General features: G+C 62.1%; 3 protein-coding genes across 3 annotated transcripts; 1 reads left to right on the top strand and 2 right to left on the bottom strand.

Moving 5' to 3' along the window:
• Positions 1-606: 606 nt before the first annotated feature.
• On the bottom strand, positions 607-4,927 carry AS3MT (arsenite methyltransferase). Its single transcript, XM_076338930.1, has 11 exons — positions 4,912-4,927; positions 4,518-4,558; positions 3,878-4,005; positions 3,619-3,769; positions 3,410-3,546; positions 3,038-3,107; positions 2,718-2,799; positions 2,500-2,631; positions 2,235-2,377; positions 1,689-1,817; positions 607-802 (listed from the first exon to the last, which is right to left on the bottom strand). Coding segments are annotated over exons 1-11 (1,113 nt in total). The 5' UTR covers positions 4,913-4,927; the 3' UTR covers positions 607-703.
• Positions 4,928-5,472: 545 nt separating this feature from the next.
• BORCS7 (BLOC-1 related complex subunit 7) lies at positions 5,473-9,203 on the bottom strand. Its single transcript, XM_076338932.1, has 5 exons — positions 9,063-9,203; positions 8,278-8,340; positions 7,768-7,811; positions 7,308-7,328; positions 5,473-6,838 (listed from the first exon to the last, which is right to left on the bottom strand). The coding sequence occupies exons 1-5, from the start codon at positions 9,201-9,203 to the stop codon at positions 6,787-6,789; spliced, it is 321 nt and encodes a 106-aa protein (XP_076195047.1). The 3' UTR covers positions 5,473-6,786.
• Positions 9,204-10,066: 863 nt separating this feature from the next.
• CYP17A1 (cytochrome P450 family 17 subfamily A member 1) lies at positions 10,067-13,568 on the top strand. Its single transcript, XM_076338114.1, has 8 exons — positions 10,067-10,384; positions 10,874-11,012; positions 11,576-11,805; positions 12,033-12,119; positions 12,228-12,437; positions 12,699-12,868; positions 12,951-13,054; positions 13,300-13,568. Exons 1-8 carry the CDS (start codon positions 10,067-10,069, stop codon positions 13,566-13,568), a joined length of 1,527 nt encoding a protein of 508 aa, XP_076194229.1.
• Positions 13,569-18,441: the final 4,873 nt, after the last annotated feature.

Raw genomic sequence — 18,441 nt, 5'->3', positions numbered from 1 at the left:
GAGATGCTCGTTTGCAGCCGCCTTATTGAGCTGCTCAGCCCACTGCTGGGAGCTTCCACGGAGTTTGCCTGTTGGATGCTCGTGGTTCCCTGCATGTGGAGGGTTAGCGTGGGGAGATCAAAAGAAGGAAAAAAGCAACTGGGCTGCTTATTGCTGTGTCTTTTGCTTCTCAGAGGCATTTGCATCAGGGCTGCGGGCTCCCAAAGATCTCAAACTGGAGCTGGGCTTGTGCACCGGGGTGCATGCCGCAAGGTCAGGCCCTGCACAGCACCGGGCCTCCTTTTGCACCCTGCTCCGCCAAGCTGCCTTCTCCAAATGTCTCTGTCTGCTCCGTGGGCTCAACACCAGCACACAGCTGCTGCCAAACCCACACCAGACCTGCCATCCCACTCGCGGGGACCCACGACCCCTTTCCCGCAGACACCATCCCTGCCTGCGTGTCCGAGCCATGTGGCCGCTGTGCCAGCCCCATAGTGAGTGGACCCACAGGACGGCTGCCCGTCCTCACCGCAACCAGGCACAACCCGCCCCACCAGCCCCGACAGGGAAGCACAGCACCCCACGGACCCCATGGGCCCTGTCCGTGAGCACACAAGCCTTCGAGCTCAGCCATTTATTTGCTCTCTGGTGGAAGCCACATGCCGCTGGGGCCGCATCCTCCTGCCCCACTGGCATCTGCCAGTGCGGGGGTACCGCTCACCGCTCAGCAGCACCCCGGGGGACCACAGGTGCCACCGGGACAGCAGGCAGAAACCGGGGCCGCCAGCCGCTCCAGCAGCTGGAAGGGATCACAGATCTTCTCCTGGAGGGCAGAGAACAACCCGGGGCGGGATCAGGACAGAGGGAAGCAAGAGGGAAAAGCACCACTCGCTCCCTGCTAGTGGGGCGGCCCAAGCAGACCCCCCCATAGCTAACATGGGGGCAGCCCCCAGGTCACTCCAGCTGCTTTTCCCTGCTGCAAGGAGGATGCCAAGAGCTTCTCTGGGACATTGGCTCTGCTTTTATCTGAGAAATGCCTCCTGCTTGGACAGGGACCCAAGAACATCTCCCCCTCCCCAAGTACAAGGTTGTGTTTCAGGGACACGCAGCTGCAGGGTGTTATCTCCCTCAAGTACCGATGATCCCTGCTTCCCAGCCTCTCCTGGCCCATCTGCAGGCTGGAAGGACCACCAAGGGGAGGAGGAGAGAGACTTCCAGCAGATAGAGGTGCTTTGTGCTGCGGGGTCAGGGCTGGCAGCCAGGGCCAAGCTCACATCAGCAGCTGGGAGGTGCTGGGAGAGCGATGGGGAGGAAGGAGCTGTGGGGATGGGCCATCACCTCCCTGGGGCAGGCTATCCCCAGCCATCTCCTGGAGGAAGGATGTCTCCCCTTGGGAGACATCAAGCAGGTCCAGCCATCAGCCTCGGCAGCCCCCATGGACGAGTTGGGGGTGCAGGGGGCTCTCACGCCTGGCAGTTAGAGCAGACCCCTACTTTGGAAGGCTCCAACCTGCGCTGGGTGCAGTTGCCCAAACTCAGGCACCAGGCACCACCCTCAGTGCCCCATGGGCAGTCCTGCCTGGCCCAGAAGGACTCAGGTCTCTTGGCATCATGCCATAGCCTGATACCCCAGGGCAACTCTGATGGTACGGGACACCCATGTCCCCATCCCTGAACCCAGCCATGGAGCTGCCTGCTACCAGTCTTCACCTGCTTGTGACAGCATCCCTGCGGTGTGGCAGCGTTGGCCCCGCCATCTCGGATCAGGAACTCCTTCGCAAACCTAGAGCTCTGCAAGATCGCGGCCATCTCAGCATCCACATCCACCACCTCTCCTTCCTGGGGACAGAGGGACAGTCACAGGGCTGGGGTCTGGGATACATGGCCCAGGGGACCCCAACCACCCAGTCAGACAATGGGTGGGGGGCAAAAGCAGGGGCACAGCCTGACCCAAAACCTTGAGAAAGACCCACAACAACCAAGCAGCTGGTTCCAAAACTCTTGTGAAGCCACCACGGATGTCCTGCTCCCACCGCCACTCCAATAGAATGCATGGGTCTGGCTCCCTTTCCTGTCTCTGTTTGCAGCTCCCCTGGTTTATACAGCCCCTCTGCTCCCACCCACCACCCCCTCTACCAAAGCTTACCCCCAAAATCAGAGAGGATGCTGCTGAGCAGCACTGCTTCATCAGCTCTGCCCCATCCCCATCCTTACAGACCAGGACTGCTTGGCATCCTGGGGAGTCCCACCCCGCACCTTGAAGGTGAGGTTGGCATCAAACACCAGCTCTCGCTCGTGCCCCACGATCCCACCATTGTAGATGACCTGGCCCGGCCCGGCCCGGCTGCTACCCGGCACCTTGAACAGACGGAAAGTCGCAGAGACGAAATGGCAGTCGCCTGCAAGGGAGAGGTTGGTGGGTTGGGCACCGAGCGCCCAGGCTGGGAACCGGCAGAGCCTGGGATCCCAGCACAGCTCCCCACGGCTGCCCAGAGCCAACGCTCCCTGGTTGGACGCTCACCGATGATGCCCTCCAGCTCCTTGTCGCCGATGGTGATGGGGCTGGCGGTGACCAGGCATGGAGGGCTGAACCCCACCTCCTCGGCGATGCTGTACAGGTCTTTCCAGTACAGGGCTCCCGCCAGGCACTCCCCTGGCACGAGACCGCAGACACAGGTGATGGAGGCAAAGGTCCGGTCCCCCCATCCCATGCCACCCCCATCCCAGAGCCCTACGCACCCCACAGCACCCTGTGCTTCCGGACAGCCTCGCTCAGGCGCTGGCTGGCATAGATGTCGCTGAAGTACATCTCTCCCCCAGGCTGGAAGGCAGTGAGGAGTGAAGGGAGACCCCAAGAAGCAACAGGACAAAAAGGGCAGGGAGAACTGGGCACCCCCAATGCTACCCTGCTCGGGACCCTCTACAGAGGTGCCCTCCCCTGGCCCCATCCCACATCCCCACCTTGCTGGATCCCATTTGCTGCATCCCGGTGGCACCCCAACAGCAGGGCCACCCCAACCCTGCTCCACTTCCACCAGGGGTGCTGGCCCCAGCATTACCTTCAGCACGCGGTAGGCCTCCCGCAGCACGGCCCTCTTGTCAGGGGCAAGGTTGATCACGCAGTTGGAGCTGGGGAGGAGGAGACCAAGGCTCATTTGCACCCTCTCGCATGCTCAGCACCACCAGCTGCTGCACATCCACTGGCTGCTGCATGTCCCATCGCTTCATGCAGGATTTGGAGATGCCGATTTGACCATGAAAAGGGCAGTTTGCATATTCCCAGGCTTTAGCCTAGGCTCTGCCTTGGGATTTTCCCTTTCCTTACATGTGCTTCTGAAGTGGGTGACCCACTGGGATGCGGACCCGGACCCCAGCCCATGGCCCCAGGCAGCAGCAGAACTGGGGGTGGCAGTACCCTGTGTGATGCCTACATGACAATATCATAGCTCTCGTCGGCCAGCCCGGCGTCACCCAGCTTCTCCATGTAGCCCTGGAGGAACTCCACGTTTGGCTTTCGGTAGCCAAACTTGTCCATGTGGTAGGGAATGTGCTTCTTCGCCACCTCGACCTAGGAGGAGGAAGGGAACGACAGTGGGGGGATGCTGGAGGGACAAAAGGAAGCCCCGTCTCTGCACCATACCTGGCCCTCAGTCATGTCTATCCCGGTGACGTGGCCCCCCTCCCCAACCAGCTGGCTCAGCAGGTAGCAGTCTCTGCCGCTGCCGCTGCCCAGGTCCAGGATCCGGCGTGACGTCAGGCACTCAGGGATCACCAGACCGCAGCCGTAGTACCTGGGGGGATGCTGAGCTGCGCCAGGCAGAGGTGTACCCGTGGTGTGGCAGTCTGGGGGGCTGCAGCCCATGGGGATGCAGCAGCGGAGGTGAGACCCTGGGGTTTACCTGGCCACCACCTCCTTGTGGACACGCTCCAAAGCATCTCTCACCGCCTTGGGAAGGGGCCTGGCCGAGGCGATGCATGCATTGGTTTTCAGGTCCTCCAACTTCTGCAGCTCTTTGCCATAGTAATCCTGAGATGGGAAGGACAGAGGCGACCAAACTACAGCAAGCTGTGCCCCAGCAGCTCCCCAGGCACCAAACGCAGGGGCCATGCCTGCACTTGGCTTATATGTGCCCCCGGTGTCCTCTGGCACCGGCGCTGTCGTTTGCACCCAGCTAAAAATTAGGCTAACATCAAGCATCCCTTTGCCCCCATCCTCCCCAGCTCCCCTTGCTTGCATGCACAGACGTGTTTGTTCAGTAGGGGATTTAATTCCCATTTGCAGTAACTTTGCAGGCTGCAGCCACCTTTTCCCCAGCTGAGAGGGGCACGGGGAACAAGGGTAGGGAAACACGGGGTTGCTCAGCTCCGCCATCCCTGTGGGAAATGGGAGCAAAGCAGCCGATCGCACCTAACGTTTTTATCTGGGCCCTGAAACGAGCTTTGTCCTCTGACCGCAGCAGGCATCCCAGCACAGCCGGGGCTCGGCCCGCCCTGCCCAGCCACCCCGTCCCCGCACCAGCGCCCACCTGCACCCCTCACCTGCACCTCCCGGTGGATCTGCTCTCCGCAGAGGGTTGCCACTGCAACGGGAGTGTGGGGCTGGTGCCTGACACCACAGCGATGGGCACCATGCCAGGCCCTCCCGAAAGCCCTGAACCCCACCTCTTCCCCCAATTACAGAAGCACTTTTTGCGCCCCCCCGGCAGTACCCAGGGAGACCCCCCAAACTTGCAGCCTAGTGGGATGTTCCTGGGGGTGCCTGACAGCATCCCCCCCCCCAAACCCCCAGTCCCAGCTGCCCTGGGGAGACAAGCCCCCAGAAACTTCCCCGTAGGGCAAATCCCACCCCCCAGCTTTGCAGAGAGCCCTCGGTCCCAGGGGTGCCCCCAGGGAGGCCCCAGCACCCCGCAGCAGAGGCCCCGGGCTGCCTTACTGCCTCCAGCCGCAGTGCGTCAGCCGGACTCTGCCCAGCCGGGGCCACGCTCCGCCCCGGCACCCTGCGCCGCCCCGGCACCCTGCGCCGCCCCGGCACCGGCTCCCGTCTGGCCCAGAGACCCCGGGCACACGGCCCCGCAGTGTCCTCGCAGGGCCACAGGCACGGCAGGGGGAACTGGCCCCACTCCCATGGGGGTCAGGCTGCTGTCACCCACGATTCGTGCCCACACCAACGGCCTCTGCCTGCACCCACACCCCCAAAAACCCACCCTGCTGCCTCCCTCCCCAACAGCTCTGCACCCTCATGGCGCAGCCTGTCCTTGCTCGCCCCAAACACAGGGAGACCCGAGTTTAATGCCGCAGGGCTGCTCCGGCCCCTGCAGAGGACGGGACCTTGGAGGGGACAAGCCACCTGCAGCAAGGATACACTGCACCTGCAAAGAAGACCCCGGAGCTGAAGCACGATGGGGGACACTGCGGGGCAGAGACCCACCGTCCCAGTCTCCCCCCCCTGCACAGGGACTGCCAGCGATGGCATCCAGAACAGACTCTGCTGCGGTTTGGTGGTGTTCAGGGCAGCTTTTATTGCCAGCAAGTGAGTCGCATCTTCTCCAGCAGCTCAGGGAAAACCCTCATTCCCAAAGTAAATCTGCAAAGCTGGGGATCAGGACCCCTCCCAAGGCAAAAATACCTCCCATGGCCCCTGGGCTAACAGTGGCACCTTCAAGGGGATGCAGGAGCTGTGGTGCCACCAGGTGAAGCCCAAACAGGCAGTGGCACTGGAGGGGATGGTGAAATCCAGCCTAGAAGGCTCTGCAGCACAGGAACCAAACCCCAGCAGCGCTCCAACAGGAACGCGGCAGGCCGATGCCTGCTCTCAGCCTGCCTTCTCATATCAGCTGATGAAAAGCATACTCAGGCAAACAAGTGCTCCCCGTGCACTCCAAGTGCTCCAGATAAGTGACTTACCAAAAACAAGACACAGTATTTATAGCCTGGGCCTGATGTCGCTCCCTGGGATGTGAACAGGAGCCCGGTCACTAGTCCTCCAACACAGAGCAGTGCAGAACTGAGCACACCGGCTCGTGATGCTCTCCCGCCTGCTTCCCGGCCGGGCTGTTGGATACCTTCCCAACCAGATACAAATACACACCACAGCCAAGGCTGCTTCATCAAGAGCTGGAGCAGCAGCCCAGGAAGAGGAATGCAGTTGAAGGCCGAAGGCAGTGCAGATGGGTTGGCAAGGGGATGACGTTCCAAACTCTGGCAGAGTGGAAAATAAGATAACCTCTGAGCGGGACGCTGGCCAAACCATGTCCATCTGGACCAGTGACAGAGGTGTGTGCCCAGATTCCCGCTTTCAGAAATTCTGGCCTGGGACTGGCACCTCAGTCTACACTGAAGCACCTCTGTCACCCACCCAGGCACTTACAGCTCCCACTGATTAACATGCCCTAAATAAATTGCACTCTGTGCCACCTCTGTGTCTAAATACAGACCAGTGTCAAACTGCAGGCACCTGTATTTAAAACCCACGGCTTGATTTTATGCATTTCTTGCCAGGGGTGCTGGTGTGGGCTGAGCACCTCACGCTACACGGGAAGTAAGCGGACGCAGGAATTGTTGGGGGGAGTAAAGTTTCAGGTAAGTTTGTTTCAGTTAGGCGCTGGCGAGCAGGCGAGCGTTCTGGAGCAGAGACGTGGATGGAGACACGCGAGAGGGGCCCACGTGCCCAGAAACACAGACTCTGCACATATCTCAGCTGACATCCAGCACCATCCAGACATAGGTCTGAGCCCCAGGGTCTGGAGGGGAAAGGACGCTTTGCTGCCCTCAGTGCCAGTCGAGATGTCCTCGTGCCTTCGGCTACGCTTCATTTCAGCAAGTGACTCAGCTGGTCCTGTAGGTTTGATGACTGCTCGACGCTGGGGACCAAGCAAGAAGAGGTTCACAGTGAGATCTGCTCCCCAAACTGCACTGTGCTGCCTGAGCCCAAGGGACCAGAACAGCTCTAGCACTGACAATACAGCAATGAGAAACCCTGGGGTTGCCCAAACCACCTCCGTGTCCCCACAAGGCAAACCTCATTTTGTGCACCCATAAGCAGACAGCTCTGCTCTACACCACCCTCATCTCCTATCACAACCAACCTCACAGGCTCTATCACGTTAATGAAACAAATGGAAGTTTTGGTATAAATCATCCCGTCACTCAAATTCCCATCTCTTCACAATACTGAAACACTATCCCGCTGGGCCAGCATCTGTTTCAAAGGCAGCTGCAAAAACCTTTTCGCTCTGTGTTACCCCACCCTACTCCATCACTTTTCCCTTTCCATCAACCCCCACATGTGTCCCCCAGGTCCTCCTGGCATTCCTTCAGCTGAGTACTCACTTCTTCTGAATTGCTTCTTGCCTAGATGCGGAAAGGAGACAAAAAGAGCATTAGGAAAACAAAATCTCAGCAACAGGGTTCATGTTATGTTGAAGAAAAGGGACTTGATCAAGGGCTCAGGAGGCCAAAACCCCAGTGTGCTTCTGGATTAAGTCCTGAGAGGACAGCAGTGGCACTGGCTTCTCCCCCTTAGCCCTAGATGCGTCACACACTCTCAGAGGAGACACAGTGCATGGCAAACAGGAGGCAAAAATCTCAGCTTCCACCCCAAAACAGCCTGAGCTGTACCAGTGGAGCTGGAGAGGGCTGGAAGATCCCAGCTCCAGGGTCTGCTCAGCTTTGAGGAGCCGGGCAAGAGGGATCAGTCTGAGTGGGCTTCATGCAAAGTCTTTAAGTAGAATGGAAAGGTATCAGGGGATCCACTCAGCTCCCCAGAGAGAACATGGTGTCCCCTACTTACTGGTACTGTAGATGAGTGGTTATTATGGCCATTTTCCTTAAACTCTGTGGAGAACAAGACAAAGAATGAATGTCTGATGGGAGCAGTTCAGCAGAATCACAGGGCAAGCTGTCCCAATGCCCCGGGGAGTTCCTCCAGCACGGCCATCACTGTACCACTGCACTGCCTCCGAAACACCCCCGCTGGTATCTGTCAGCAGTGGCACGCTCCCCTCTTCTTTCCCAATGACAGGCACAGGCACTAAGTGCTTTGTTTCAACCTACCATCCCTCGAGCTTTCCGGCAGAGGTGGCACAGCTTAAGGGCCGGCTTGGGCTGCAGGACGCTGGAAGGCCAGCAGCACACGTGGGTTTGAAGAAGCACTAAATTATTCTGGCCACCAGCCCTGCTGCCTGAACTCATGTATTTCATTTCGGGGCTCCAGTAACATGTCTGCATATCTGTTCTTATAACCCTCCTCTCCTCCTGTCCACTAGAAACACTGTTGCTCTAGCAGATAAACACAGCTTACATCTTCCGAGTGCAGGATGGCATCTTCTTGCATCACCATGTTTCTAGCAGCTTGACCCAGGAGCTAAAAGACAAATGCACAGACCAGACTGAGAGGCAGCAGCTCTGCGTTTCCCGAGACACTTGTGATGGCTGCTCAGCAGACCTTCATGCAAGGCTGACGGTCCGGGGGCCCCGAGTGACACGGTGCAAGGCTTGTGGGGAGCATCGCGGTGCCGTGCCCATCCCTCAGAGCACACAGGCTTAGGGAGAGCCCGAGGCATCACTCCAGTCTGTCACTCTGGAGAGATGTCATGAGGTAAAGGCAGCCTCCCGCCTCCCACCACCTCCCCAGCGCTGTCAGAGGCACCCGCAGCCCGGGGTGCTGGCACCCGCGGCCCAAGAGCCCTACGGCGGTGCCCCGCCGGCCCAGCCATGCTCGCAGCCCGGGCCCCGCTGTCCCCGTCCCCTGCCCAGTCCCAAGGATGCCCCCTCGCCCCCCCACCCCCCCCGGACTACAGATCCCAGCATGCCCCGCGCCCCCCACCGACTACAGCTCCCAGCACGCCCCGCGCTGGCCGGCCGCTCCCGGCGCCCCCGCTCAGCAGCCGGCGGGGCTCGGCCGGGCCGCAGCTCCCCGGCCACGCCGCCCCGCCCGGACGATGCCCCCGACAAGCACTGCCCCGGGGGGCGGCCGGGCCGGGCCGGGCCAGATCGCCCGCCTTTCCCGGCTCCTCCCCGCAGGCCTCGCGGCCGCGCTGCATGCCGGACGCTGTAGTCGGCCGTCCGGCGGCGCCCGTCGCTCACCTCGGCGCTGCGGGAGCCCTTCAGCACCTGCTTGGTGAGGGCGATCACGTCGGTGCCGCAGCTCGTCACCTTCTCGGTCAGGAGCCCCTTCACCGAGTGGCCGAAGCGCCCCTGCGCGTCCGCCGCGCCCCCCGCCGCCATCTTACTCTACCCACACCCCGCCTCGCCCCGCCGGGCGCCGCTACGGCGAGCGCCGGGGGCCAGAAGAGTCGGGAAGGCGCAGGGCCCGCGGCGGGCGGGGGCACCGCCGCGGAGGGGCTGCCTCTGCCCGGGGCCGGCCCCCTCGGGGCGCTTGTCCCCCCACGGCCTCCCCCAGGACACCTCAGCCTCGGACATCACCCCGGGCACAGACACCCCGAGGCTGACCAGCGCTGACCAGCACTGACCAGTGCTGCCCAGCGCTGACCAGCACAACCCAGTGCTGACCAGGGTTTCTCAGCAGCGCTGCCCGGGGCTGCCCAGTGCTCACCAGCGCTGATCAGGGCTGCCCAGCACTGCCAAGTGCTGCCCAGTGCTTACCCAATGCTGCCCAGTGCCGCCCAGTGCTTACCCAATGCTGCCCAGTGCCCCCAGCCCTGTGCTGCCAATCCCCTACCAAGCACATCGAGGGGCTCACAGGCTGGGGATGGACCCCAATGCCCCAGCAGTCCCCACCTGCGCTCATGGCACCCAGGGGAGACCCCGAGAGCTCAGCTGCCCCCACACCCCTCGCCTGCCGCAGGGCCCTGGGGATGGAACCCCGAGGATGGATGCAGCCCTGGGCGTCCCCTGGTCCGCAGCCCGCTGGACACGGCTCCCCCATGGCCACCCGGTGTGGCCATGGCCCCGCTGCCCTCGCCCCCCACCGGGTGCCCAGCTGCAGAGCTGGCCATGGGCCCAGCACCCAGTTCTCCCCCTCCCTGTCCCCCCGATAAGGAGGCAAGCCCGCCTCAAGGTCAAGGCGACAACCCCGCAGCCGGTATAAAGGCTCCCTGCGCTGCCGCAGCCCTGCAACCGGCCCCACCATGCTGCTGCTGGGTGCCCTGCTGCTGGCCCTGGCCCTGCTCTGTGCCTGGGGCCTGGCGCGCCAGCGAGCCACCTCAGGGACAGGGACGGGTTCAGGGCGCCCACGGAGCCTGCCAGCCCTGCCACTGGTGGGGAGCCTGCTGCAGCTGGCCGGGCACCCCCAGCTCCACCTGCGGCTCTGGCACCTGCAGGGCCGCTACGGCAGCCTCTACGCCCTCTGGTTGGGCTCCCACTACGTGGTGGTGGTCAACAGCTACCGGCACGCCAGGGAGGTGCTGCTGAAGAAGGGGAAGGCTTTCGCTGGACGGCCCCGCACTGTGAGTTGGCAGCAGGTTTCAGGGGACCCCCTCCCACTGCGGCATGGGGTGAGGTGGGGGATGCTCCCAAGAAAGGCGCCGGCACCCGGCAGGGTCCGTCTCCTCTCCCCATCCTGCCTGCAGCAAGGCAATGGCATGGGCAGCCTCTCTCTGCCCTGTTCCCCAGGGCGAACCCTGCACATCCTCCATCCCGAGGGTGCCCGTTCTTCCCCCGGGCTGGCTGCGTCTCGGGGCATGGGGATGTGGGTTCAGGTCCTCCCTGCACCCCCCAAGTTTCCTGGACACCCCAGCCCCTAACCCTGGCATCTGTTCCCAGACCTCTCCATCGGTCTTTTGTGGGGGGAAGCAAAGCTGATGGCCCGGGCTTTGCCCGCCAGCACTAACCACCAGCCCCCTGGACCATCCCTGGGATGAGATGAGATTATCATCCACCCCCCCAGCATCGCCCCTCTTTGACACACAGCCCCCGCGGGGCTGCCTGTCCCACAGGTGACCACAGACCTGCTGTCCCGGGGGGGCAAGGACATCGCCTTCGCCAGCTATGGGCCCCTCTGGAAGTTCCAGCGCAAGCTGGTGCATGCTGCCCTCTCCATGTTCGGGGAGGGCTCGCTCGCCCTCGAGAGGATCAGTAAGTGCCCCTTGCCAGCCCCCAGGCTCCCTCCTGGCTCTGTCTCCCTCCCGTGCTTGATCCAAGCTGGACTTTTCCTTTCTCCATGCCTTGATCCCCTGGGAACCAAGGGGAGACTCATTGGCTCACCCCAAACCCCCCCAGCATCCCCCCCAGTTTACCTAGCAGGGGTTTGGTCCCTCTCCTTCCATCCCCAGTACTTTACTGACATCTCTCCCCATGCGTTTTCCGCCCTGAGCTTTGGCTCCCCTCACTTACAGCGGGGGAAACTGAGGCATGGAGCCAGCTCCCGGCCCCCCGGGCTCCCTGCTCCACCCAGGAGGAGCATCAAGCTGCACACAGAGACTTCCCTGAGCGTCTCCATCCTCTCTGCTCCTCCCCAGCACCCACATCGTCCCTCCTGCCCATCCCAGCCCCTCGGGGCTCAGCCCTCGCTGGGGGGTGCTCTCTGCAGGCTGCACAGCCTGAATGAGTGGGGGACCCTTCCTTCCAGCCCCCAGCTGCCCCCTCCAGCCCCTCGGCTTCACCATCACCCCCTCGCCTGCCTCTCCCCTCCATCCCAGTCTGCCAGGAGGCTGCATCCTTGTGCGAGACGCTCAGTGCTGCGCAGGATACAGCCCTGGACGTGGCCCCCGAGCTCACACGGGCCGTCACCAATGTCGTCTGCTCCCTCTGCTTCAACTCCTCGTACCGGCGTGGGGACCCCGAGTTCGAGGCCATGCTGGAGTACAGCCAGGGTATCGTGGACACCGTGGCCAAGGAGAGCTTGGTGGACATCTTCCCCTGGCTCCAGGTGAGCAGGGACACGGGGACTGCCTGTTCCTCTCACCTCAGCCGAGAGGAAGGAGCTGGGATGTATCCTGCAGGAGGGGGCTACCTGACACCCCAGGGTTAGGAGGGTCCCTGCCCCAGTGTCCCACAAGAGCCAGTACCCTGGTGGGCATGGAGCGACTGCCTGGGGGCCTGCAGAGGCTGGGCTGAGCTGGAGCCCCTTGCTGTAATGGGGCTTTTCTCCTGCAGATCTTCCCCAACAAGGACCTGGCCCTGCTGAAGAGATGCCTCAAGGTCCGGGACCAGCTGCTCCAGCAGAAGTTCACTGAACACAAGGTGCCAACGAGGCCAGGAGAGGGAGATGCTCAGGAGCTGCGGGGTACTGGAGCTGGGGTGGAGGGGACTGTGCCCAGGACAGCCCGGCTCATGTGTGTCCCCTGGCAGGAAGCCTTCTGCGGGGACACCGTGAGGGACCTCATGGACGCCCTCCTGCAAGTGAGGCTCAGAGCCGAGAACAGCAGCCCCCTGGCGCCAGGGCTGGAGCTGACTGACGACCACCTCCTCATGACAGTGGGGGACATCTTCGGGGCCGGCGTGGAGACCACCACGACTGTGCTCAAATGGGCTGTGCTCTACCTGCTCCACTACCCCGAGGTAGGGTCTGCGCCCTGCACGGGGGGCCTGGGTTCCCTCTGGCACCAGGGACGTCGTGGGAGGCTTTGGGGAAGGCAGGTGGCAAGAGAGATGTCAGGCTTTGTGAATAAGCAGGATCAGGCTGTGGGCATTTTACTTCTGCCCTGCACAACCTACCAGGACATGCTGGTGATGCTGGGTGTACCCACTGCCATGGGGAGCCCCCATGCACAGGGCACCCCCCTCCCTGGGCTTCCACCCTGGCCCTTGCTCCGCTCCCAGGTCCAGAGGAAGATCCAGGAGGAGATGGACCAGAAAATCGGCCTGGCGCGTCACCCCCACCTCAGCGACCGCCCACTGCTGCCCTACCTGGAGGCCACCATCAGCGAAGTGCTGCGCATCCGGCCTGTGTCCCCTCTGCTCATCCCTCACGTGTCCCTTGCCGACACCAGGTGAGACCCCCCGGGGCGCAGCCGGGACGTGGGCAGAGACCGCAGGAGGGAGCAGCCGTCTCACTCTGCGTTTGCCTTGCAGCATTGGGGAATACTCCATCCCCAAGGGCGCCAGGGTCGTCATCAACCTCTGGTCTGTGCACCATGATGAGAAGGAGTGGGACAAGCCTGAGGAGTTCAACCCCGGTGGGCTGGGTGCTCCCTGTCCTCCCCGGGGGGCAGGGGACAGCGGGGTGGGCACAGCAGGAGAGGCTGAGCCTGGGGGAGGCTTGGTGGTGGGAGGTCGGATCCTGCTCCCCCCCAGCTGGGGCATTCGCACCGTCTCTGCTCTTGCAGCTCACGGGAGGGACACACATGTGATGAACTCAGGCAGGTCTCAGGCAGAAGGGACCAATCCCTGCCGATGCCAATGGTGCCCCTTCACCTTGCAGGCCGCTTCCTGGATGAGCGGGGTCAGCACATCCACTCGCCCTCGCCCAGCTACCTGCCCTTCGGGGCTGGGATCCGTGTCTGCCTCGGTGAAGTCCTGGCCAAGATGGAGCTCTTCCTCTTCCTGGCCTGGGTGCTGCAGAGGTTCACGCTCGAGTGCCCCCAGGACCAGCCCCTGCCCTCGCTGGAGGGCAAGTTTGGCGTCGTGCTGCAGGTGCAGAAGTTCCGGGTGAAGGCCAGGCTGCGGGATGCCTGGCGAGCGGCCTCGTGATGGGGACAAGCCCTGGATCCCGGGCAGTGGTGGGGTGGGATGGGACGGGACCGGACCAGACCATAGAGACTATGCCCTGCCTGCCCCATGGATGCAGGGTTGTCCGGATAAAGCTGTTCCCAACCCAGCATGGCTCTGGCTATTTTTTGGGCAGGTGATGGAGGGCGGGGGGTGGTGGGAGGGTGCCTGAGATGTATGCTGGCCCCACAACTTCACGTGAGCACTGGGCTGAGCTGGGAGGCCATGGCCCCTCTGCGGAGCTGCTAACACGAACAGCCCCTTCGCGCCCCCAGGGATGTGGGGCCCATCCAGAGACAACCATGTGCCATGGAGACCAGCCACCCGCACAGCTGGTGGGGGGAGAAGGGCCCACCCCAGCCAGGTAAGGGGGGAAAAGTGACCAGTGGGCAGTTTGGGGGTTGAGGATGCCCAGGCTGTGCCCAGCGGCTGTGACCCCAGGTGGGTGACCCTGGCTGGCCCCTGCCTCAGTTTCCCCACTGAGAGCAGGGAAAACGAACGCGATGTTTGCGATGAGCCCACCAAGGGGCAAGGAGAGCTCCCCAAGCCCTGCCTTCCCCTGCCCCGTCCCAGGACAGTGTGCCCCCACCGGTGGGACACCTGCTGCTCCTTGCGGGGGAAAAAGAAGGAAACAGCTTGGAGGTTCCTGCAGTTTTAGCTCCCACTGGCTTCCTCTCCCATGGTACGCAGGCACACACGCTGCTGCCGGCACGTGCAGGCGTATGCACGTGGGTGCCTGCACACGCATGTACTTATAAGCGTGTGTATGCACACAAAAACACAGGGCTGCATTTATGCCTGCCGACACACATACATATGCATGCATGTATGTGCTTGTATGCACACATGCGTACAGGTACACACGCAGACACGCAGCCCCTTCCAGATGGGACGTGAGCGCCTTGTAGGGACGCAGGGCTGCCCGACCCCATCCTGTGCGCAAGCCGCCATGGGGAGGTGCAGGCAGCCCCAGCTCCAGCCGAAAGCAGGGGTTCCCATTGCTCAGGGACGTGGAGGAGCACGCAGAGGCACCCGGACCCTGCGGGCTGAGCTCAGCTGCAGCCCCCCAGGCCCAGTGCGCGGGCACCGCAGAGCCGGGGGCTGCTGACATTCATCGTGCAGCAACGTGGCATCTCCCGCCTGCACTGTGTCCTGAGCATCAATGCTCACTGTCTGGCTGGATTATGGCCGTCACTTTGAGCAGCATAACCTTCCTGTAACACGAGGGGCTGTGTCTGCTTTCATCGAAAACCACTGTGCCACGGAGGGCAGCATGCAATTAAGTTTCTGGTTCTCTATTACTTGACCTCTTAATATTTAACTAAATAGCAACACAGCTATGGCTCGGGGCACCTGGATGGAAAGCAGCTGGGGCAGAGGGGAAAGCCCCCCACAGTCCCGGCATGATGCGACACCCCCAGCTGTGCACACCCCCACATTTTCCCCTTTTTCTATTTCCCCCTGCCCTCTCTCTTGCTAGCAGGCAGGAAAACTGACATAAAACCTCCCCACCACTAAACTTTCTACTCTGTATGTCAAAGTGTACGTTTTCTCTCGAACCACCAGCACTTCGCTTTCACCCAGCCTCCTCACTGCTTGGCATCTGATGCCAAATGGGTCCCATCAGCCCGCGGCACGTCACGGGGACGATGAAGGCAATGCGTTTGCAGGCCAGCACAGCGCCTGGAGCATCTTCCCTCCTCCCAGTCCATTCCTGTGGGGGCTCAGGGTGGTAGGAAGGAGCTGGAGAAAGAACCACCTTGCACACACCTGCCCCAGGGGCAATCCTCGGGGTGATTTGTGCAGCTGACCCATCAGAAGCGGGGCAGAGGGGAGCGCAGTAGGAGCCCAGCCCCACTGCTGCTGCATGGTCTCTGCTGGCTTGTAAGGGCTGAACCCCACACTCCTTCCCGCTCCCCTGCCTGATTCCATCACACCAGGGGTGCCGCTGGGTTTCCGATCCCTCCACCTCCGCCAGCACAGGCTGAAGCTGGGTGGGTGCAGGGGGACTGGAATCAGAGCTTGTTTGTGGAAAACTTGGCTAAACATGATGCTCTGGGCTTCCCTAGGGACTGGCACCTCCATGCCAGCCTGGTCCTTGCTCTGCCCCAGATCCTGTCCCTAGCAGCACGTGCCGGCAGGGAGGCTCCTCTCTAGTCTCCTGCAGTCACCAGTAACCGCAGCATCCCGATGCCTCCAGGAGCATCAGCCCAAGACCTCCAGCACCCCTGTGCCCCTTTGCCAAGGCACTGTGTTTGCTCTTGGTAAGGGAAGGGATTTTCTTGCCAGTCAGCACAGGGCCGGCACCTTGCGCACACATTGCCATTGCCAAGGTGCTCACAGCAAGGTGCATGCGCTCACAGCAAGCCCTCAAGGCCAGTGCATACCTTGAAGCAGAAATGGGGACTTTGGGATGGGATGTTTCTAAACGGGAAAAGGCCTCCAGCCGCAGATGCTTGCACAAAGCTCACACTCGAGCTTGGTTTCCCCGTTCACCAGGGCCGGCACGTGCTGTCCCTGGGCCTGGAGACCAGCCACATGCTGCAAACCCTGTCACACCAAGCCTGGCCCCGCCGCGGGGCGTCTTGCCCCCTGCCCCAGCCCGCCTCCTCCCAACCGGCTGATCAGGAGAAGATGCCACCGCAGGGGGTTCAGTACCCAGCACCAGCTGCCTGGCACCTTGTGGGTTGGTAAATAGCCGCCGGCATAGCTGCTCCCCGCTCTGGGAACGGGCAGAGACGCTGCTGAATCATCCGGCTGGTATTTATGTCCTGACAGCTGCTCCCAGGCCGTGCCGCTGCGCCCAAACCCCTGACCCCACCAGACAGCTTCACCTGGGCTGCTGGCAGCGGGGCAGCGCCAGATGTGGCCCGCAGTGGCCCCCTCCCTCCTCCCGTCCCCCTGAGCTCCCTGCAGCAGTCAGGGTCCCCTGAGACCCAAGACACATAAATCCACCACCTCGGATGAGCCCTGTGGCTTTGTTTAGACCTGGCACCGGGCAGCCTGGCAACCCAAAAACTGGGGGGATGAGACGGCCATGCCCATGGGAGAGCCGGGGAGGACCTCAGCATCTGCCACCAGGTTTCAGCCGGCCAAGCGTGGACAGCCACTGGGAAGGCCAAGGCTTTTGCCACTGAAATAATTCTGCTGCTGTAACGGCTTGGGCTGCGTTGGGCCCCTGCCCTTCCTCTGGGGCTGCTTGGGGTCTTTGTACTGGGGGAACCAGGACAGGAGGGAGCAGCACCGAAGGGCTCGGAGGGCAGCTCGGGGGAGGGAGGAGGGGAACCAGCGGCTCTGTCTCCCTGCGCCAGAGGGGGGATTGGTGACAGTGGAAAGGATGAAGCTTTTTCATTCACGGCTGTTCCCACACTGTACCCTGGGTACCCCATGAAGTAGAGGCACAGTTTGCTGAGGCAGGACCCGAGGGCACTGGACAGAGCAAGCCTGAGCCTTTCCATCGCGCAAACTCGTTTTGGGGGGCACAGCCACCCCCACAGCACTTGGCTGACCCAGCTGCACTACGGGGCTCAGCTCAGGAGCCCTCCAAGTTTGAGGGGCTGCACTTTGCACCAGGTGGCCCCAGGCTGTGCAGGAGAGCCGTGGCCAGCACAGGAGGAGCAGGCGACACTCGAAATACCTGCAGGCTCTACGGCGGGCACGGGGCCAGGTGAGCTGAGTAAGCACAAATCTCAGGACACAGCTGTTCGCCGGCCAAAAACAAATCGAGAAACAACCCAGCAGCCTGTGACACCCCCCCCCGGCACAGACTGCAGCACTTGCACCGCCGCCGCGACGGCCCCAGTGTAGGCACCAGTCCCATCTGATAAAAACAGATCTGTGCTGCAAGGGAAGGGGGGGAAACAGCTCTGACGAAGAAAGGCGACTCATCCCGGCCTTCCTAGGCTGCCTTGCTGTGGGATGCTGCAGGGCTTGCCTCCAGCCAGGGGGCTGCCGGACTGCCCCCCTTCCAGGCCCGGTCCAGGCTTTTCCTATATAAACAAAAGAAGAAAAAAAAAAAATAAGGGGGGGAAAAACCTCCCCGGGATGTGTTGCACAGGGAGGGTAAGCAAGGGCTGGGAGGCAGCAGGCTTCAGGGAGAGGCAAGGGGAGTTTATTCACCAGAGCAGGACTGTGCCCCGGCTCCCTGCCAAGCTCCGCCGGGAGCGGTTCACCACGGGACGAGCCCGGCCGGGGCGTGCGGAGGAGAAGAGGATATTTGGCTGTGGGAGCCTGGGCTGCGCGGGGCAGGAAGCGAGCATGGCCCAGGCTCTCACCACTGACGCACGTCCCAGCACGGCGTGGGGCGCCTGGGGAGCCCAAAGCTCCCGGTGCCGGGCGGCACAGCCTCATGCTTTCAGTGGAGCCTGCTGGTTTTGCTTCTGTCCCGGAGACTTGCTCAGGTTTCCTGCCCGAGGAAGTTTTTGATGACTACATGTAACACGGAAGCTTAACTGCACCTCAGCTTTCCTTAGCCTTGAGTTAGACACACGATTCCCTCCTCCTCCATCTTCAGCCAACACCCATCCACTGGGTTGTACAAACATGCAACAATATGCCGCAAGAAAATTGCATGGGTGTTCCCGGGGGGGGGGAGTTTGCATCATCGGAGCCGAAGAGTCCCTTGGGAACACCGAGGCGATGCAGCAGTACCCACTGGTCCCAGGAACCCTCGTTGTGCCCAGGGGACCCTCTCGCTGAGCCACCACCCGGTGCTCTGCAGCACCTGTCCCCAGGCGATACACCCCAAGCCCACTAGGACACCCACCGGGTCCTTGCCCTCGGAGCCAATTTCAGCAGCTGAAAACATGCCGTGTAAGCAGCACTGCACTGCCACGGGCTCTAGCAAAAACAGACT

The sequence above is a fragment of the Aptenodytes patagonicus genome, chromosome 5 (assembly GCF_965638725.1).
Source record: "Aptenodytes patagonicus chromosome 5, bAptPat1.pri.cur, whole genome shotgun sequence".
Lineage (NCBI taxonomy): Eukaryota > Metazoa > Chordata > Aves > Sphenisciformes > Spheniscidae > Aptenodytes > Aptenodytes patagonicus.
The sequence above is the reverse complement of the archived record's forward strand: the minus strand, read 5'-3'. Positions and strand labels throughout refer to the sequence as shown.

Excerpts from the sequence above, each read along its gene's own strand:
- CYP17A1 (XM_076338114.1), top strand. The coding sequence starts at position 10,067 with ATGCTGCTGCTGGGTGCCCTGCTGCTGGCCCTGGCCCTGCTCTGTGCC. Across the intron at positions 10,385-10,873 it reads TCGCTGGACGGCCCCGCACT|GTGACCACAGACCTGCTGTC; the intron begins GTGAGTTGGCAG and ends CCTGTCCCACAG. Across the intron at positions 12,120-12,227 it reads AGAAGTTCACTGAACACAAG|GAAGCCTTCTGCGGGGACAC; the intron begins GTGCCAACGAGG and ends GTCCCCTGGCAG.
- BORCS7 (XM_076338932.1), bottom strand. The coding sequence starts at position 9,203 with ATGGCGGCGGGGGGCGCGGCGGACGCGCAGGGGCGCTTCGGCCACTCG. Across the intron at positions 7,329-7,767 it reads ACCACTCATCTACAGTACCA|GCAAGAAGCAATTCAGAAGA; the intron begins GTAAGTAGGGGA and ends TTCCGCATCTAG. Across the intron at positions 6,839-7,307 it reads CAAGAAGCAATTCAGAAGAA|CGTCGAGCAGTCATCAAACC; the intron begins GTGAGTACTCAG and ends CTTGGTCCCCAG.
- AS3MT (XM_076338930.1), bottom strand. Across the intron at positions 2,378-2,499 it reads GGAGCTGGAGGGCATCATCG|GCGACTGCCATTTCGTCTCT; the intron begins GTGAGCGTCCAA and ends TCTCCCTTGCAG. Across the intron at positions 1,818-2,234 it reads ATGCCAACCTCACCTTCAAG|GAAGGAGAGGTGGTGGATGT; the intron begins GTGCGGGGTGGG and ends CTCTGTCCCCAG.